The sequence below is a fragment of the Podarcis tiliguerta genome (assembly GCF_965153285.1).
Source record: "Podarcis tiliguerta genome assembly, chromosome: 8".
Taxonomy (NCBI): domain Eukaryota; kingdom Metazoa; phylum Chordata; class Lepidosauria; order Squamata; family Lacertidae; genus Podarcis; species Podarcis tiliguerta.
Window position 1 is genome coordinate 19,294,641 of NC_139541.1, and position 18,699 is coordinate 19,313,339.

At 48.1% G+C, this 18,699-nt stretch overlaps 1 protein-coding gene across 1 annotated transcript; it reads right to left on the minus strand.

Moving 5' to 3' along the window:
• Positions 1–4,424: 4,424 nt before the first annotated feature.
• On the minus strand, positions 4,425–16,795 carry TMEM52 (transmembrane protein 52). Its single transcript, XM_083454318.1, has 5 exons — positions 16,568–16,795; positions 12,443–12,486; positions 11,995–12,039; positions 6,885–7,054; positions 4,425–5,544 (listed from the first exon to the last, which is right to left on the minus strand). The coding sequence occupies exons 1-5, from the start codon at positions 16,628–16,630 to the stop codon at positions 5,120–5,122; spliced, it is 747 nt and encodes a 248-aa protein (XP_083310444.1). The 5' UTR covers positions 16,631–16,795; the 3' UTR covers positions 4,425–5,119.
• Positions 16,796–18,699: the final 1,904 nt, after the last annotated feature.

Consider the following 18,699-nt stretch of genomic DNA (forward strand, 5'->3'; position numbering starts at 1 on the left):
TTCTGCAGTATGCCAGTAGAGAGATTGGCTATGAGGAAGAGACAAACTGAAGCCTGATTCCATCTATATCACTTAATGTTTAGAAATGCAAAATGTCTCCACCTATGAAGGTATCTTAACACAGTCTTGCACCATTGTTGCTGGACTATAAGGTCTATCTGTATTGGCATTCCACCTGCTTTTGAAAGACACACCTGTTCACACAAGCCTCTCCTCGATCTCTTTGTCCTCCTGTTTTAATCCCTGAATTGTTTTATTGTAGATTTTAATTCCAGGTATTTATATTTTATAGTCTGTGTACCCAGTGTTTCTTCTTTGGAAACTGCTCAGAAGCCTATTTTAGCATTATGTGGTATATAGATATTTATTATTCACAGTCATCTCCGACTACAGGTCAGGCTGACAGGACCTAGAGTCCAGCACCATCTAGATAACGTAAGTTGATACATCCCTAGTTTACACTGGCTGGTAACAACAGCTTCCCACCAGTGTTAAAAACAAAACTGGAGATGGTGGGAATTGAAATCAGGACTCACTGTGCACACCAACTCCCTCCTCAAGAGTCTTGCCCAAGGTATTAAAATTCCAAACTGAGCCACTTGTTCCATGATGGCCCCAACACAGATGCAACCATCTACTTGATCTTGCTATCAACCAGCCACAAACAACCATCTGGCAATTCTAAATTTGCATCTGCTTTGCACACAGAAAGCCCCAGGTTCAATCCTGCACATCTCCAGGAAGCGTTGGGAAACACCCATCTCTGAAACCCTGGGGGTGAGGAGGTACTGCTTCGTCAGTTATAGGCCAGGTTTGGGGAACCTTTGGCTCTTCAGATACTGCTGAATTACAACTCCCATTACCCTCATCAAGCATCGCCAATGGCCCGGGATGATGGGAATTGTAGTGAAGCAACATCTGGAAGGCCAAAGGTTCCCCTACACCAGGTATAGGCAATAGAGAGCTAGATGGACTGACTCTGTTAACAGCAGCTTGTTATGTTTCGGAGAGAAATAAAAAGAGGAGGGATTAATAGCCAAGTGGTAGAGCAACTGCATGTAACCCACAATCTCCAGTTAAAAGGAACATGTAGCAGATTATAGGAAAGTTTTCTCTCAGCTTCAACCCCGCATAACTGCTGCCAGTCAGAGTAAGCAATACTGGACTAGGAAACTGGCTTAAGAAGTCTCCCAACCAACTTTTAGCTGAAACTGGCAGTTGCTTCTGTGTAAAAACATGAGATGAAAAGAGATGCAATCATGGATCTCCTCTGCAGTTTGGACTTCAGGCTCTCTGAAATACCAGAAAGGGGGGGGGGGTAGCTGTAAGAAAACGTTGCAGTCAGGCGGTCTTGTTCTGTTCCAACTAACTAGCAATGCCGTCTCACAATACTCCATTTGTCATTTCCAATCAATTTACTTGCCCGTTTCCAAGTCAGTCAGCATTCTAGGCCAATTGAGTATGATCAAACCTTGTTGACCTGGTTTTTTGTTTTCGTTTAGCAGGGGGTGCCCCTCTTTAGGGAACCTCCCACAAAAAATGTTGATTTGTACTTCTGCAAATCTCAAGAATTCCTCAAGCATACCAAGACATCCTCCTCTAGGGCATGGGCGGTGGCACAGTGGCACCATAAGGAATGACGAACACCTTGAACATCAGAACAGAGAGATGCCTTTAAAGGTTCTCTTTTTTTACACACTGGATTCTCCTTTGCAGGTTGATATACGCACATGCACGGCAGCCAAGTCATTTTTGGTCACACCTGCTGAGGAAAATGCAAATCCATTTCGGTCTGGGGAGCTGAAAAGAGAAACAGCCTCCCTCGGGTAGATGGTTGCAATTTCAGCACTTCCCGAGCGCTGGAAAATACCAGGAGGTGTTATGTTTGCGAAAGCCTGCCCAATGTGCTGACGGTAGTGGAAATCCTCCTTCTCTCCTCCGAAGGAGGAAAAGTATCAGGTACCAGCGGCGGCCCCGGTTTGAAACCAGAGCTCTCCAGGGACAATGAAAGATTCGAATAGGAGGAAAGGCTCAAGATCTCTGAAAGGTTACTGATGTTATTCTTAGAACAGCATTTCAATTTGATGGCTAAAATACCCATGGGCTGCCAGAGCGAGCTTAGGAGAAATGCGAGGGCGGGGGCAACTACACCCTGGGCCCCGGCACTGTTGGGCATAGGATCCTCCAACCAATGAAGCCGGTCCATTAGGGGGTACAGGGCACTGCCCCACCAATGTCACTGTCCTTTCAGCCAGCCTGCTGGTGGTCTCCTTCCCTTCCGCCCTACCAGTCTCCAGGGGCACCAGCCAGCACTAGAACCTGGACGTACAAGGGTGTGCACATGCCCCAGTTTATTTCATTGGGGAGGTTCTTATGGTGTCGTGCTAGAACAGGCATAGCGAGCCAATGAAGAGTCTGCGTAAAAAAGTGAACCTAAGAACCACCTTCCTGGAAGAGCCCATAGCACCATCTAAACTACCCTGCAGTTGTTTTTAGGACAGCATTACATGCTAAATGGAGGACGCGGGTGGCACTGTGGGTTAAACCAGAGCCTAGGACTTGCCGATCAGAAGGTCGGCGGTTCAAATCCCTGTGACGGGGTGAGCTCCCGTTGCTCGGTCCCTGCTCCTGCCAACCTAGCAGTTCGAAAGCAAGTCAAGGTGCAAGTAGGTACCGCTCCAGCGGGAAGGTAAACGTCGTTTCCATGTGATGCTCTGGTTCACCAGAAGCGGCTTAGTCATGCTAGCCACATGACCTGGAAGCTGTATGCCGGCTCCCTCAGCCAATAAAGCAAGACGAGCGCCGCAACCCCAGAGCTGGTCACGACTGGACCTAATGGTCAGGAGTCCCTTTACCTTTACATGCTAAATGTAAATCAAACCTAGTCTGGCATTTTGTTTCAAATGGCGAGCAACCAGATTCCTCTGGATATGACAACAAGTACAGCCTTCCATGGACACAGAGCATGCTCAGTCCTCCTCACTGGGTTATTTGGTAGAAGACCCGCATAAATTCCTGTGTTTGGTATTTTAATTGCCCTCCTGCAAAGCTTTGAGCTTCCTCGGGGATGCAGATACTTGCCCACTTCTTGCACTCATGGGTGCTACTGCTTCAGCTAAATATGCAATGGTACTCACAACTGGAACTACTGGAAACAGACAGAATGACTGAGTTTGGGAAACCCCCTTCTATGAATGAATTACCCAAAATGTCAGTCAGCCCAGGAGACATACTGAGGGGATGGATGCTCACTAATGAAGTTCCTGGAGCTCTCTTTCACGTCATGAAGCTAGCACAATATTAAGAACCTTTTTGGGTCCACGGCTCCCTTGACCAACTACATTCTTTCTGCGGCACCCCTGTAGGGCTCAGGAGCCCAGTTATGTCACCCCTTCCCTGCCAAGCTGGCAGCCTCTCACCCTTTTTCTAACACCCTCCCTTGTGGAGTGTTCCCTCAGCCTCCTCCCCTCTCCCTGCGTGTCCTCAAAGCTGCCGCCGCTGTCACCACCCCTGGTCTCTGAGCCGCCTTGGCTCCTGGCAACCAGCACCCCCTGTCCAGCTCCAGAAGAATCATTCACCCGGGGAGCTTGTAGCCAGGGCTGCTGCAACAAACAGCTGTGTAAGCATTTGGGAGGCAGAGATGTGAGAGGGCATCGGAGGGAGAGAGGGAAGGAAGGAAAGAGGGACAGAGGCCAGTGTTGCCCGCGGCACCCCTGACCATCATTCAAGGCACCCCAGGGTGCCACGGCGAACAGGTTGAAAACCACTGACATAAGACAAGCCAGCTGGATCAGGCCAATGGCCCATTTAGTCCAGCATCCTGTTCTCACAGTGGCTGCCTGTGGGAAGCAGGGCTTGAGGGGATCAGCACTCTGTCCAACTGCATTTCCCAGTACCTGTTATTCGGAGGCATACAGCCTCTGACAGCAGAGGCAAAGCATAACCAACATGGCAACCTGCCATCGTTGACCTTCTCCATGAATTTGTCTAATCCTCTTTTAAAGTCGCTCAGGTTGCTAGGCATCACTGCCTCCTATGGGAGCGAGGTCCACAGTTTAATATGTGCTGCATAATTTTATGAACTGCTATCGTGTAGCCTCTTTAACTCGCCTTTTCTCTACAGACCGATCCCAAAAGATGACGTCAGTGGAGGGATTTACTATGGACTACACTGGTACCAAAAACAACTGAACAAAAACTAAACACCGGGGACTATCCCTTCTTAAAAGGGCTTAGTGAAACGTGTTTCCACTCCTTACATGAAGATATGTCACAGATCCTCTCAAACAGGTCTTCACTTGTTTACTAAGCATTCCTTAGAGGGCGATTTGTCAGCCTGTATTTCTTAAGAAACACCCCCCTCCCTTGATTAAAACACACACACCAACAATTCACTATTCCCAAAGGCACAGGACGCATTAGCATTATGGTATATGTATATATTTACATTTCAAACCAGACATTTCTTTTTTCGAGGGAACTGAATCTTTGGAACAAAACTGGACAAATCTCTTCAGATTCGGATGGGGTTAGTTGCTTAGAAAGGGGTTTTGGCCTTTCAGATTAGACCAGTATTATCAAAACTTCCCACCCCCCTCCCCCTTTCCCGCACCCCCCTCTACCTACAGATAAAACATGGAGCATTAAAACAACCATCGGAGTCAAAGGTCGTCTGCCGTTACATAGCAACGAACCCAGTACTTCAGCAATTTGCTGGATAGGTCAATCTTCTCAGAAGAAGGCAGCAAGAACCTGTATTCGGTTTTGCCTCGTTTCTTCACCTCACCACAAGGGGAACAGGCCTCTGTTGAAGCCCAACCAGCGGCCATTTCCCCATGCCTGGTCACATGGTGTCCTTTCAAGAGCAGCTCTTCTCCGCCCCCACCCCGTCTCCACGGCCATATTAAGTCCAGAGCATCGTTTTTCACACTCGCATGCAGAGAGCGGTATTTTTAACCTGCCGTTCCCTTCGGTACCCTTGAAACGTCAATGGAAAGTTATAACAACCGGCAGCAGACATTCCTTCCATGTAACAGGTCTCTTCTGACTCTCTCCAGGCTAACCAAGTACATACACGGTCAGGTTTCTCATGCCCAATAGTTCTTCCCACTGGGCTGGGCTACGGTTGCGGCTGCTCTTCTGTGGAAGCTTCCGGAACCCCAGGGCCTCCTTGTACTGCCTCAGGGTTGTTGTTTGAGAATGTCTCAGGGCTGTCGTTTGACAGCGTCTCGGGGTTGTCGTTTGACGGCGTCTCAGGGTTGTCATTTGATGACGTCTCAGGGTTGTCATTTGACGACGCTTCCGGCGTCGTCTGAGGCTGACTTTGTTCCTCAGGGGCTGTTTGTTCCGAGGTGCAGCTGTCCAGTTTCTGGACAACAATTGGAGTCTCAGTGCAGGGCTTGGCCATCTTGATGGCCTCGTCGTAAGATGGCGGCATTTCAATGGCATAGAGGCTGTACGCCGGAGGGCTCGCCATGCTCCTATCCACCTCTCTGAAGGGCAGGGGAAGTGGGAGGTTCTGAGGATACTGCAGAGAGCTGTATGCTGCAAAGGGAAAACACAGAAAAGTGTTCATTTTAGCAGGTCAGTACAACAAATGTTCGACAGAAAGGATGGTGGGAAGGCAGGTCCCTGGACCATTCACAGGGCTTATTTCAGGTGTTTTAGGACACCTTTTAGGGCAAAGGTGGTGCACGAAGAACTGTAGAGTTGTAAGGGAGCCCCCCTCCAGGGTCATCTAGTCCAACCCCATGCATTGCAGGAGTAACAGCTAAAGAATCCCTGACAACCTCTGCTTCAAAACCTCAAAGGAAAGAGAGTCCGTTCCACTGTCAAACAGCTCCTATTGTTTAGTCACAATCTCCTTTCTTGTAATTTGAATCCACTGGCTTGGGTCTTATGCTCTAGCACAGCAGAAACAAGCTGGCTTCCACGAGGCAACCCTTCATATACTTGACGATGGCTATCCTATCGCCTCTCAGTCTTCTCTTCTCCAGGCTAAACAGACCCAACTCCCGCAGCCGTTCCTCTTAAGGCTTGATTTCTAGACCATCTATCATCTTGGTTGCCCTCCTTTGCACACGTTCCAACTTGTCAATATCCTTCTTAAACTGTGGTGCCCAGAACCCAGAACTGGACACAGTGCTCCAGGTATGGTTTGACCAAAGCAGAATAGAGCAGTACTATTATTTTCCTAGATAACCTAAACATACTTCACAGCAGGGGTGAAGATCCTTTTTCAGCCCAGCAGGTCAGAGCTTTGATCTCCCCACAACACAGGTCAACTCTGACTGATGAGCGAGACCACTTATTTGTCAAATTGCCCAAAGCCCTGATCATGTCAGGTGACTGAAGTTGACCCACAGGGCAAGAAGTCCGCTTCACCAGCGCATTCGCCTCAGGGAACCCACTGGCAAAGTGGCAGCCAAGGAGATTTGAACTCTCAGCTCATCGGCGGATGGGGCAGTAAGTCAATCTTGCTCTCTTGAAGGGGTCTGCTTTGCCAGCGGGTTCTCTGCAAGGAACGCTGTGGCAAAGCAGCACCAAGCAGGATTGAACCCTGTCCGCCTCTGCTGACATCACTCGATGATGTCAGAAGATTGACGGATGGGTTTGGTGACCCTCCTGCTGTGCAAAGTCGCATTCCAACGAGGCAAAAACACTCAGCAGAGTAGGGCCTGAAAGGATTGGGGCCCAGAGAGAGAGCCAATGGATAGGGGCTTGGTGGACTGCTTTCGGACCTTTGGTTCCCCCACCAGTGTGCATATTGAATGGATGGATGAAAACAACCCATCTTCACACTGGTTTCCAGCTGCAAGGTAGGATAGATTTCTCCCTCACTTTACCCCCACGGCTCCCTAAATTTGGGACTGCCAAATACTCACAGGTGACGGTGCTGTGGGCGGTGCTGTCGTGGTCCATGGGGATGATGGTGAGGTCGTGGGCGTGAGGCGGAAAAGTCTGAATCGGAGGCCTCTTCTTACGGCAGCAAAACCGGACACAGCTGGCCCCTATGCCGCACAGCAGCAGCAGAAACACTGTGAGCAGGATGAGCCTGAAGGAAAAGAGGCAGAGCCCCACATCAGCCAATGGACTCTGCAGTATAGGCTCCCATGATATATAGCAAGGAGGAAGTCTGCTGCAGTCAAAACTGAGCAGGGGCAAGGAACCTCAGGCTTGGCGGCTGAATTAAGGCTCCCAGGTCTCTCTATTTGGCCCTTTGAACTCTCCGCAGGCCACAACCCCTCAGTGGCCTGCTTTGCATCCTCCTTGAATGTTTCTGTCTGTCTGGGATGTGTCCTTGAACTGTGAACATGTCTCTTGCTTGCCTGGATGGAGGAGAGAGACTGGGTATATATATCTGTGTGGTGTAGAAACTAGCCTAATGCACAAAAGTAAATTTACATGCGTTGCTCCAACCAACGTCTGCCTCTGGCCCCACCCGCCACTGCCATGCAGCCCCCCACCTAAGGCTGCCCAGAAGGGAATGAACCCTCAGCACAATATGGCAAGTGGGTCAATCATTCTGATACTGGCATATGGCGTTGTGGCCTATTGCTGCATACCAAAAGCTGCTTAGGGAAATAGGGTATGCTTAGTGCGCCAAATACTTTACTGAGTATTAACAACTACGAGACAGTGTGGTGCAACAGTTAGAGCAGTATTTCTCAAACTTGGGCTCCCCGGCTGTTGTTGGGTTACAACTCCCATAATCCTTAGCTAGCAGGACATGTGGTCAGGGATTATGTTTTATAAGTGCTGGAAACCACCTAGAGTGGCCAGGGAAACCCAGCCAGATGGGTGGGGTATAAATAAATTATTATTATTATTAATAATAATAATAGTAATAATAATAAAAAAAAACAGCTGGGGGCCCAAGTTTGAGAAACACTGTGTTGGAGTGTCAGACTAGGAGCTGAGAGACCAGGGTTCAAATCTCTCCACTCAGCCATGAAGCCAACTAGGTAACCTTGGGACGCTCACTGTCTCTCAGCCCACCCTATCTCACAGGGTTGTTGTGCAGATAAAATGAGAGGGGAAAGAGCAATGTATGCTACCCCGAGCTCCTTGGAGGAAAAGGTAGTATAGAAATACTTAAAACAAGTAAGTAATAACAAACACCCTCTTTTTAGCAAAAAAGTATTTTCTATTATGTTTTTATGGATGCCTTTTGCATCCATTTTTCTTCTTCTGCGCTGTATACTGCCTCAATATATTTTTTAAAAATGAAACTGTTTATTTGCTTTCATGTTTATAATCGGCAAACATAAAAATGTTTCAGTCCAACATTTCCGGATGCAAATCTACATTAGAGGAGGGCAGGCGGTTGGAAAAGTAACCAGCCAATGCCATCGAGACCCCAAATTACTCCCAGGAAGTATGTGAAACGAGAGCTGAATGCCAATCAGATGAGCAGAGAGAAGGCGGCCTCTTTCCACATTCAGCGAGGCTTCAAAAGGCACTCAAAATATGCGGTTCGATTTTTCCCCACCTGCTTCTCTCAGAAGAAAAACATTTACGTTCTCACAGCATCATTGAGCAATAAATCCGTAAGCTGGCCATTCATAACTATGTCACTGGATGACGAAAACTACCGGTAAACAATTTTCCATGAAGGATCAGATCACAAGATTGTTTTGCAATACAGTGGTACCTCAGGTTACATATGCTTCAGGTTACATACGCTTCAGGTTACAGACTCCGCTAACCCAGAAATAGTGCTTCAGGTTAAGAACTTTGCTTCAGGATGAGAACAGAAATCGGGCTCCGGCAGTGTGGCAGCAGCAGGAGACCCCATTAGCTAAAGTGGTGCTTCAGGTTAAGAACAGTTTCAGGTTAAGAACGGACCTCCAGAACGAATTAAGTACTTAATCTGAGGTACCACTGTAATTCGCAGAGAGCAGACCTGTCTTGTTATTACATCATGCCCCCTTCCTCCCTGGTTTTAAAACTGCAACGCTGTGGCTCCTCTTTTGGAATCACAGAATGGACATTAATGTAATAGGAGCCTGCTGGGTACTTCAATGGGAGACCTGCGAGCAGGACTTGAGCACAAGAGCTCTCTCCTCTCCTGTCGTTTCCAGCAACTGATATTCCTATTCAGAAGCACTTCCAACGGTGAAGGCAAGGCATAGCTATGGTAGCTAATAGACATCAATAACTCACGACTTTTGGCCCTTAATCTGAAGAGTGGTGGCATTTTGCCCTCTTTTATTGGGAATGGCTGTGATCTTCAGGTGAAGGGCAGTGCACAAATTTTAATAAAATAATAATAATAATAATAATAATAATAATAATAATAATAATAATAATAATATGCAGGCAGTGACCATTTTAGGAGTGTCCAATTCATGCACAATTGCAGACGCGCAGGGAGCTGGGCATGTTTAGCCTGGAGAAGAGGGGGTTAAGGGGTGATATGATAGCTATGTTCAAATATATAAAAGGATGTCACATAGAGGAGGGAGAAAGGTTGTTTTCTGCTGCTCCAGAGAAGTGGACACGGAGCAATGGATCCAAACTACAAGAAAGAAGATTCCACCTAAACATTAGGAAGAACTTCCTGACAGTAAGAGCTGTTCGACAGTGGAATTTGCTGCCAAGGAGTGTGGTGGAGTCTCCTTCTTTGGAGGTCTTTAAGCAGAGGCTTGACAACCATATGTCAGGAGTGCTCTGATGGTGTTTCCTGCTTGGCAGGGGGTTGGACTCGATGGCCCTTGTGGTCTCTTCCAACTCTATGATTCTATGATTCCTTTTGCACCTGGAAGAGAGTAGAACAGGGCCGGGGGGTGCTTATGCAAGTTCTGCTGGTGCACATGGGGGCTGGGAATGGAAAACACACACGCACACGAAATGGCTCACTGTGTGCATATCCAGGGCTATTTTTCGGGGGGGGGGGGGGAGGTGCCAGAACTCACCATCCTCTCTCCCTCCCTGCTGTGGAACCAGCAATGGCGCCCACTTGAGAGGTGCTGAAACTGCGCTGCTTGCTCCCCCCCCCCCACTTGGTTTTTAAAACCCTCTTAACAAATATAATGAAGTTGTAAGGTCCCCTCTGAGTAAAACGTAGCTGAATACCACTCCTGGGTGTGTGTGTTATAGGACTGGCCATCCCTACTCTATGGAATAGTATGGTCCAGGGAATGTTTTTAGCTATTTGTGGACCCATTTGCCTTTTTTAGAGATTCCTGAGGGGGGGCGGGAATGAAACAGGAAGTAGGCGGAGAGAAAATACCTGTTTCTCACCACTGGGCTGGTTTTGCCACTGAGTGGATGATGCAATGAGAGTTTCAGTTGATTACAGGCCAAGCAAGGAGCGATGCTGGTTTGACACAGCATGAGCCCAGAGGGCTCCATCATGTGCCAAGTTCTCAATGGCTAAAGGGCTCCACGTGTCGGCTTGTGAAAGTGAGGGAGTTTTATAACAAAAATGTTCCATGAGAGCAACTGGGGGGAGGAAATATTACTTCATTCCCAACTATGCCAGGATTCTTGTCAAGTGGGATCAGGATTGCAGCCTGCCCTGTTTTGTTTTCCTTTTCTGAGGCACCTAGTAACACATCCTCACCATCAGGGGCTCGTCACCACCTGTCCCTAATCGTTACTTATTAGTCAGATTTCCATAGACCTCCAGGGGACAGGAAAGTTCAGAGGTCACCACATAACCTACTAACCTTCCAGCAGCACCAAGTTTTGAGCCTGCTTGTTGTAATTAGAGGTAATCTCCCAGGGAAACACCCCTGGCACTATCAAGGTTGGTTTTCTAAGTGCCAGGCGAATTTAAAAATAAAATAAAATACTGAAGCGTTGAGTGATTTTGTTAAGATTGGCTAACAGTTTTAGGCCCGAGGGCCACACTGAAGCTTGATAGTTCCTCCAAGGGCCACATGCCAGGTGGGGTGACTGTACTGACCAATGCACACATGCAGACAAAAACATTCTGACCCAGAGGACTTTTTTTTTCTCCCCATGGCAGTGCTGCTTTGGGGAGATAAAGAAGTATTTTTTATCCGCATCCCAGTGCTGGGCTAGGAGGATAAAAAACCTCTCCTGCTAGCATGTGTCGGAAAAACAGCCCCATTACAAGAAAGTCTATTGAGCGCCTTCCTGTCTTCTAAGATTTGCTTGTGGGAGAAAAGGCCTCTTTTCCCAAGGCATCAAACACCAGTCCAGCAAAGCCCCTTTCAAAGGGCCACCTTGTAAAGCGCTTCAAAAGACAGCCTTGCAAAGCACTCTGCAAAGGATGAACTGGGCAAAGAAGTCACTTGATGTCACGTGTCCGCCAGTTGGGAGCCCCGCCCACCTGTCCAACAAAGGGTGGGGGAGATAGTGATCTGGCCTTCTGCCCAGATCCAGTTCCTTACCTCTGGGGTTTGATTAACCAAAGGGCTGGCTCCAAAGTGCAGCCAAGGGACGGGATGTGAAATTGGATCCCTGGCCCACTGCACACCCGACAAGCTTAAAGAACAGTAACTGTTGTCCCCGGCTCCAGCATCTCCAAACCGTCCTTTAGCATCCCTAAGTAGCTGCTCCAAATTAGTCACACAATGGCTTTATCACAACCTGCTCGTTTCATAATGCACTCAGACTGTGTAACAGGAAAGGTGGTCATTTGTTTATCTACCGGTTGCATTTCTGCTTTGCTAACTTCCTCTTCAAACAGGGCAGTGAATAGAGCTATTGTCAGGATCTGAACAAGGCATGGTCACAAAGTAAACAGAAACGAAATACACATGCTGCCTCTCTTTCTCCAGTGTAAAAGGAGAGAGAAAAGAGGAGATGGAGATGGGCTGCTGGATGTGGCCCTCCAGGCCTTTCAATCTGGCCCTTTGTGGTTGCCCCAGGCCACGCCCCTTATTGGCCCCGCTCAACACCTTCCTTGAGTGTTTTTGCCGGTGCAGAACGAGCAAAGTGGGGGCCGAGGGGGAGAGACAATGTCTGCCAGCGACTTCCTGAAACAAATAAAGCCAAGGCCGAAAACTGATCTGAACTCACCAGACATACCACAGGCTTGTCCAACTGGTTCCCTGCTGAGTGCACCTGGAAAATGAAGACAAGGAAATGGGGCGTCACTCATCGAGCCTTGGATTTTTGATGCAGCTCACACACATGATCCCTCTCTAACTTTTACGCAATGGAGGACGGGGAACCCCTGGCTTGCCAGATGTTGCTGGCTGCAATTCCCATGGGATGATTCCAGCGGCAGCCTAACTAAAGCTGGAGGGACACAGGTCTCCCAAAAAAACACCAAACAAAAGCAGGCCAAGCAATTATACTTTCCACATTGCAGATGGGGAACTGAAGATAAAAGAAATCCCGGTTGAGTGTGTGGCCAAGGTTAGATGCAAACTAGAAAATTTCTCCCAGGCCTTATTTAAATAAAGCTTTCAGATGGAGACACATTGCCGTCAAAGAAAAGCACCTCATGCAGGTTATTACTTACCCTTGCGGGCTACTGCAGTGGATCTCAGCAAAGGCAGGCAGGGCCTGGAAGTAAGGAAAAGAGAAAGAAGGGATTTAGAACAAAAACCTAGAACTAAATGCTGCAGGGACAGAATTCTATGGCTCTGAAACTGAGCTGGGGAACTCTTTTTCAGCTTGAAAGCCACATTCCATCTGGGACATTCTTCCAAGGCAAAATTGTTAGCGTGGCCTCTGCACAGTACCCAAGTTTCTACACATGTTCCCACACCCCTCTCTGTCATCTATCCTGGCAAGCAAGAGGCATAGCCCAGCCAGGCAAAAACACTTGGGATGCAAAGCAAGCCTTGGTGAGTGGTGTGGCCTGGGGAGACTTCTAAGGGACCGGTGGGAGTGGGATGGAGGGATACAACGAGCCCCCCAGGCCTGCGTTTCCACACTGCTTGCTCTAAACAACATACCACTCTCACAAGACTTGCCTTACTCTTACTGGATCAAACAAAAGATCCCTCTAATCCACCACTCTCTCATCCAAAAGAGCTAGGAAGATGCTCATGGCATGCTCATGAAAGAGAATGACCAGTATTTTGCAATCCCAGATTTATGAGAACGCATAAGGCTGAGGTTTGCAGCTGATGAATAAGGAGGTGAATATATATACAGTGGTACCTCGGGTTAAGTACTTAATTCATTCTGGAGGTCTGTTCTTAACCTGAAACTGTTCTTAACCTGAAGCACCACTTTAGCTAATGGGGCCTCCTGCTGCCTCTGCACCGCCGGAGCACAATTTCTGTTCTCATCCTGAAGCAAAGTTCTTAACCCGAGGTACTATTTCTGGGTTAGCGGAGTCTGTAACCTGAAGCGTCTGTAACCTGAGGTACCACTGTATAGTGGCAAGGCAGTTAAAACTTTCGCATCTCTTGTAAGTCTAGCAGCTTTGCTCATATGCAGAGCTAAACCATGGTTGGTTGTAACCATGGTTGGTTCAAAAACCCACACACAGTTTCACAGATGAACAAGCAAGCTAGGGCTGGCCAAAGATGTTTTGCTGACCGAGGCAAAGAACAAGGCACTACTCCTCCTTATTCCACGTACAGATGATAAACATGCTACGAATAGACACTTGCGTACTAGTGACAGCTTGGGGGAAGCAAGCTAGTCACTTTCAGCTTAACTATGGTTTAGAGCAAGGCTTCACAAATCTGGGTCTCTAGCTGTTTTAAAACTACAACTCCCATCATGCCTAGCTAGCAGGACCAGCGGTCTGGGATGATGGGAGCTGTAGTCCAAAAACAACTGGAGACCCAAGTTTCGGAAACCATGGTTTAGAGTGACATGCAAGAGGTAGCAGATAGCATGGTGGGGCTGTGCCCCTCTCCTGACCTCCCTCTGAGCCGTTGTTGATATACCAAGAACAAAGGTCAGCGCAGTGAAAACTGGCATCTACCACCTCTCCATTTGTTCTGAGGGACGCACACAGTGCTGCCTGCTACTGTGTGCAAGCAAGGCCACTGCATTTAGAGTTCAATTTCCAAGGGGGAGCTGTGTTGTGGGCTTGTTGCAGTGAAAACAAAGCCCTGCAGTGCCTGCAAATTTATTGTGGCATAAGCTTTAGTGGAGTAGTCTTATCCGATGCACGCATTGGTATCCTAAATTGCTGTGTGTGTGTGTAGAGCCAGGGTAGGATGGTGGTTGGACTAAGGACTGGGAGACCAGCGTTTAAATCTCCACGCAGCCTTGAAGTTCACCCGGTTACATGTCTCTTAACTTAACCAACCTCACAGGGTTGCTGCATAGATAAAACGGAGGGGCAGGGGAAAACAAATGTCACTTTTGAGCTCCTTGCAGGAAAGGTGGGCTATGAAGGAAATTAATACATACAAACAAAAAGTGCTACATAAACACTGAACCTTGTTATTGTTTGACTTTGCAAAGTCACTCAATGCAGCTACCCAACCAAGAAGCAAGCTTATGATCCATTTTATTGCACATGTCCTGGCAAGCCATTCTTCAGCTGTCCAAACCTTGCCCCCAGCATATTGGAAACTTAAGTTACTTTGAACAGATATGCTGCCGCTTGTGAACATTTTTTTTTTTTTTTTGCAGTATCAGCATTTTAAAAAAAGAATCTTGTGTTTGTTGCTGTTGTTAGTTGTACAGTGGTACCTCGGGTTAAGTACTTAATTCGTTCCGGAGGTCCGTTCTTAACCTGAAACTGTTCTTAACCTGAGACACCACTTTAGCTAATGGGGCCTCCTCTTGCTGCTGCGCTGCTGGAGCACGATTTCTGTTCTCATCCTGAAGCAAAGTTCTTAACCCAAGGTACTATTTCTGGGTTTGCGGAGTCTGTAACCTGAAGCGTATGTAACCGGAGGTACCACTGTATACACGTTTTCAGTGAATTTTGCTAAGGTGCCTTCAATGATATTTAACTGATTTATTTTCTTGCATCTATATCCTGGCTTCCTTCTGCCATGGAATCTAAAAGCAGAGTAGATGGGGTTTGCAGGTAGTCACCCATCCGGCCACTTACCAGACCTTGACCTGCTTAGCTTCTCCAATGGCTACTAACCCCGATGGTTCTGCTCCACTTCCATTGTCAGAGACAGCCTATGCTCTGAGTTGCTGGGAATCACAAGTGGGACATTGCTGTCCCACTTGCAGATTACCCATTTGGGGCTTCTGATTAGCCAGTGGGAGATCAGTAGGCTACACTAGGTGGGCCATTGGTCTGATCCAGCACTGCTCTTCTTGCATTCATTTGCTAGAAAGGGCAACATATATACATTCTTTTAAAGCAAAACAAATATTCCCAAATCTAAAACTTCCAAGTATCTTGCGCAGGGAGGGTTGTTTTGGGAGGGGGCAGGAAACAGGTATCATGTTGTATCACCAGTCAGTTGCTGCTGGGATCACCTACAGCCAGGACTTTAGGGTAACAAGCCCAGAGTCTAAAATTACCCAAGTGCACCCCTGTCCGAGAATCCTTTTCAGCAATGGTATACAGCTGAAAATACGAAGCTGTTTACATGGAAGCCTGTTCATTAAACCAGCATTTTATTTTTCAGTATGCATTATGACATGTAAAGCATAAGACTGATAAAATTAGAGGGATTCTGGCAAAAGGAAAAAAAAGAAAGAAATAGGTAGATGATGCAAAAACCAAACCAATTCAGTAACTGCTTAGAACAACACAAATGAAGATGCCTTTTGATTCGTGCATATATGGAGGAGGGGGTGCGGCTCCAGCGGTAGACCTGTCTACGTGCAAATCCCGTTCATAGGCTGGGGTGGCCCTCTAGCTGTTACTGAACTACAACTCCCATCAGCCCCAGTCAGCATTGCCCATGGACAAGACAGATGGGAGTTGTAGTCCCACCATCTGGGAGGACCACAGATTCCCCCACCCTTGATTTAGACCAAGAGAACTTGAAGCCCTCCCAACATGATTTCTGGACCACTCGGCTCTGTCAGATCCGAGATTCTGATCTGATTAAATGTATACATCTTTCTCACTTTGTCCTCATCAGGACGGATAAGTCTGCTTTCACCTGCCTCGTTAACAACCAGTCCAGGGGAGAGCTCTGCCTCTGCCTGCTAGTCTCCCTGCCTTGGAAGCCCTAATGGTCACCAGTTACCACTGGTTTTAAGATCGAAGAAGGCAAGACTCCGCAAACCCCAGTAGATAAGGAGAGGTCAATCTCAGGGGTTGTATTCAACTAAGCTCGGAGAGTAGGACCCACTGAAATTCAAACACCCATCTAATTTAGATGCGGATCATTTAGGGATACTGTGAACAGGCTACAAGAAACGTGCTTAAAATCACAGAAAACGGCAGAGAAGGAGGACGGCAGGGAGGGAGAGGTGTGCGTGCGAGAGAGAAGAAAGGTCTGCAAGGAGAGGCCCCCACAAAGGGCGACATTCAAACAGAAAAGCCTTTTTTTTTTCAGAGCCGCAGACGGAGCCACTCCGATCGGCTGCGGGGCGAACCACAGAGGCCGGTTCGCAAGCGGCGCGAAGCTATGCTAGCAAGGAAAGCAAAAAAAGCAAATAAAAGACGATCCCAGCCACCTATCAGCCCCGAAACGGAAATGCAACACCCCCCCCATCCACCCACCCACTAAACGTAGCCCACTGCGGCACCCACCTCCAGCAGAGCGAAAAGGAAGATTTTGTAGGAGAAGCAGCTCGCTCGCTGTGCCGCAGCCATGGAAAGCGAAGGGGAGTCGCCTCGCCCGTTTCCCGCTTTTCGCCCGAGGACGCCGAGGCTCTTTTGTCTTTCACGCACGCGGAAAAAAAACGCCCCGCGCCCCCTTCGGAAGACACCCAAACAGTCGCTCCTGCGCTTGGCGCGCACTCCTCGGCTGCAGCCGCTTTGCAAAGCGATATCTCTCTCCTCGGGCCCCGCCCCTTCCCCAATTGGCCCCGCCCACTGCTGGCTTTCCCGCGCTTGCTTTGTTCACCCGCTGGGTTGCTGCAACGGACTAGGATTTTGCAAGCGGGAGGGGGATTTCTTTGCACCCATGGGATGCTCTCCCTCCACGAGGTTCTCGGGGGGCGGAGGTAGGCCCAAAGCGATGACTCAACGGGGTGTGTATGTGAGAGAGAAAAGTCACCGGTCGAATGGAAATGAAGCCTAATTCCGCCCACCCGGCGCTATTCCCCCCCCCCCCCGCAACCCGCAGAGCAATTTTAAGATTGCAGCATTAGGACAAAGGAATTTCAGAGGGGAGCTCCAGCCTTAAATGGCTGGATTTACACATCATTCAGAAGTTCAAGTCATCATAAGTCAACATTTTTGCGGGTGGGGGATATATGCACATGTATCCTAATATATGCAAACACCCCAGAAACGATTTCCCACTAATAACTTTGGTATATTATTTTAAGTACTGGGCTTCTAATGCATGCTTTACCCCAGTCCATCCATTTTTGTACACGCTGAAAAACTACATGGCAAAATTCAGAGGTGTGCGGCTTTTGAAGGATGGCTGTGGTTTGCTTCACCTATTGTTCCAGAAAGTGTGGATTAGGTAGGCCTGCCTTTTAATGCAAACTGAATCAAATTTCTCCTTAATCCTTTATTGTACCCATCATTAGTACTACGCAGAGTAGACCCACTGAGTAGACATGACTAAGTGAGGCCTATTCCGAGGTTGCATACGTACCACACATTCAAATCACTATTATACCACTTCAACAGCCATGAGCTTTCCCCAAATAATCCTGGGAGCTGTACGTTCCCCATCACAGAACTACTATGCTCAGCACCTTTGACAAACTATACTCCCCAGAATTCATGGCTGGGGTGGGAAAGCAGTGACTGTTAAATGCTACGGCCCTCTCCCTGATTCTCGTCTCCCCCACAAACTCACTAGAGGGCTGAACTTCTCAGCAAACTGCTTAAGACTCTGAGGAACGCTGCAGCCTTCTGCCTCACTGGTTGATAAGACCCAAGGATCGGCTCACCTTATTGCATGTTTTCGCTTGCCAGCTGCTGTGGCTTGCATTTGCAAATAAAGCCTTGCCTATTTCACCCTGTAAAATGCACCTTCATGTTGTGCCAGTATATACCGTATTTTTCGCTCTATAAGACGCACCAGACCACAAGACGCACCTAGTTTTTGGAGGAGGAAAACAAGAAAAAAAATATTCTGAATCTCAGAAGCCAGAACAGCAAGAGGGATCGCTGCGCAGTGAAAGCAGCGATCCCTCTTGCTGTTCTGGCTTCTGTGATAGCTGTGCAGCCTGCATTCGCTCCATAAGACGCACACACATTTCCCCTTACTTTTTAGAAGGGAAAAAGTGAGTCTTATAGAGCAAAAAATACAGTATATACACAGCCTGCTGGTAATCAGGTAAAGGTAAATGGACCCCTGACCACTAGGTGCAGTTGTGGCCGACTCTGGGTTTGCGGAGCTCATCTTGCTTTATTGGCCGAGGGAGCCCGGCGTACAGAGGGTCATGTGGCCAGCATGACTAAAGTGCTTCTGATAAACCAGAGCAGCGCACGGAAACGCCGTTTACCTTCCCGCCGGAACAGCACTTATTTATCTACTTGCACTTTGACGTGCTTTCGAACTGCTAGGTTGGCAGGAGCAGGGACCGAGCAACGGGAACTCACCCCGTCGCGGAGATTCGAACCACCGACCTTCTGATTGGCAAGTCCTAGGCTTTGTGGTTTAACCCACAGCGCCACCCTATGGATCTCTTAAGTGGGAGTTGCTTTGGGTTTGATAGAAGAAGAAGAAGAAGAAGAGGAGGAGGAGGAGTTTGGAT

Coding starts and splice junctions, on each gene's coding strand:
- TMEM52 (XM_083454318.1), bottom strand. CDS start 16,630: ATGGCTGCGGCACAGCGAGCGAGCTGCTTCTCCTACAAAATCTTCCTT. Junction 7,055..11,994: donor ACAAGCCTGTGGTATGTCTG/GTGAGTTCAGAT, acceptor CTTTTCCTTCAG/GCTCATCCTGCTCACAGTGT. Junction 5,545..6,884: donor CGCCCACAGCACCGTCACCT/GTGAGTATTTGG, acceptor TTCCCTTTGCAG/CATACAGCTCTCTGCAGTAT.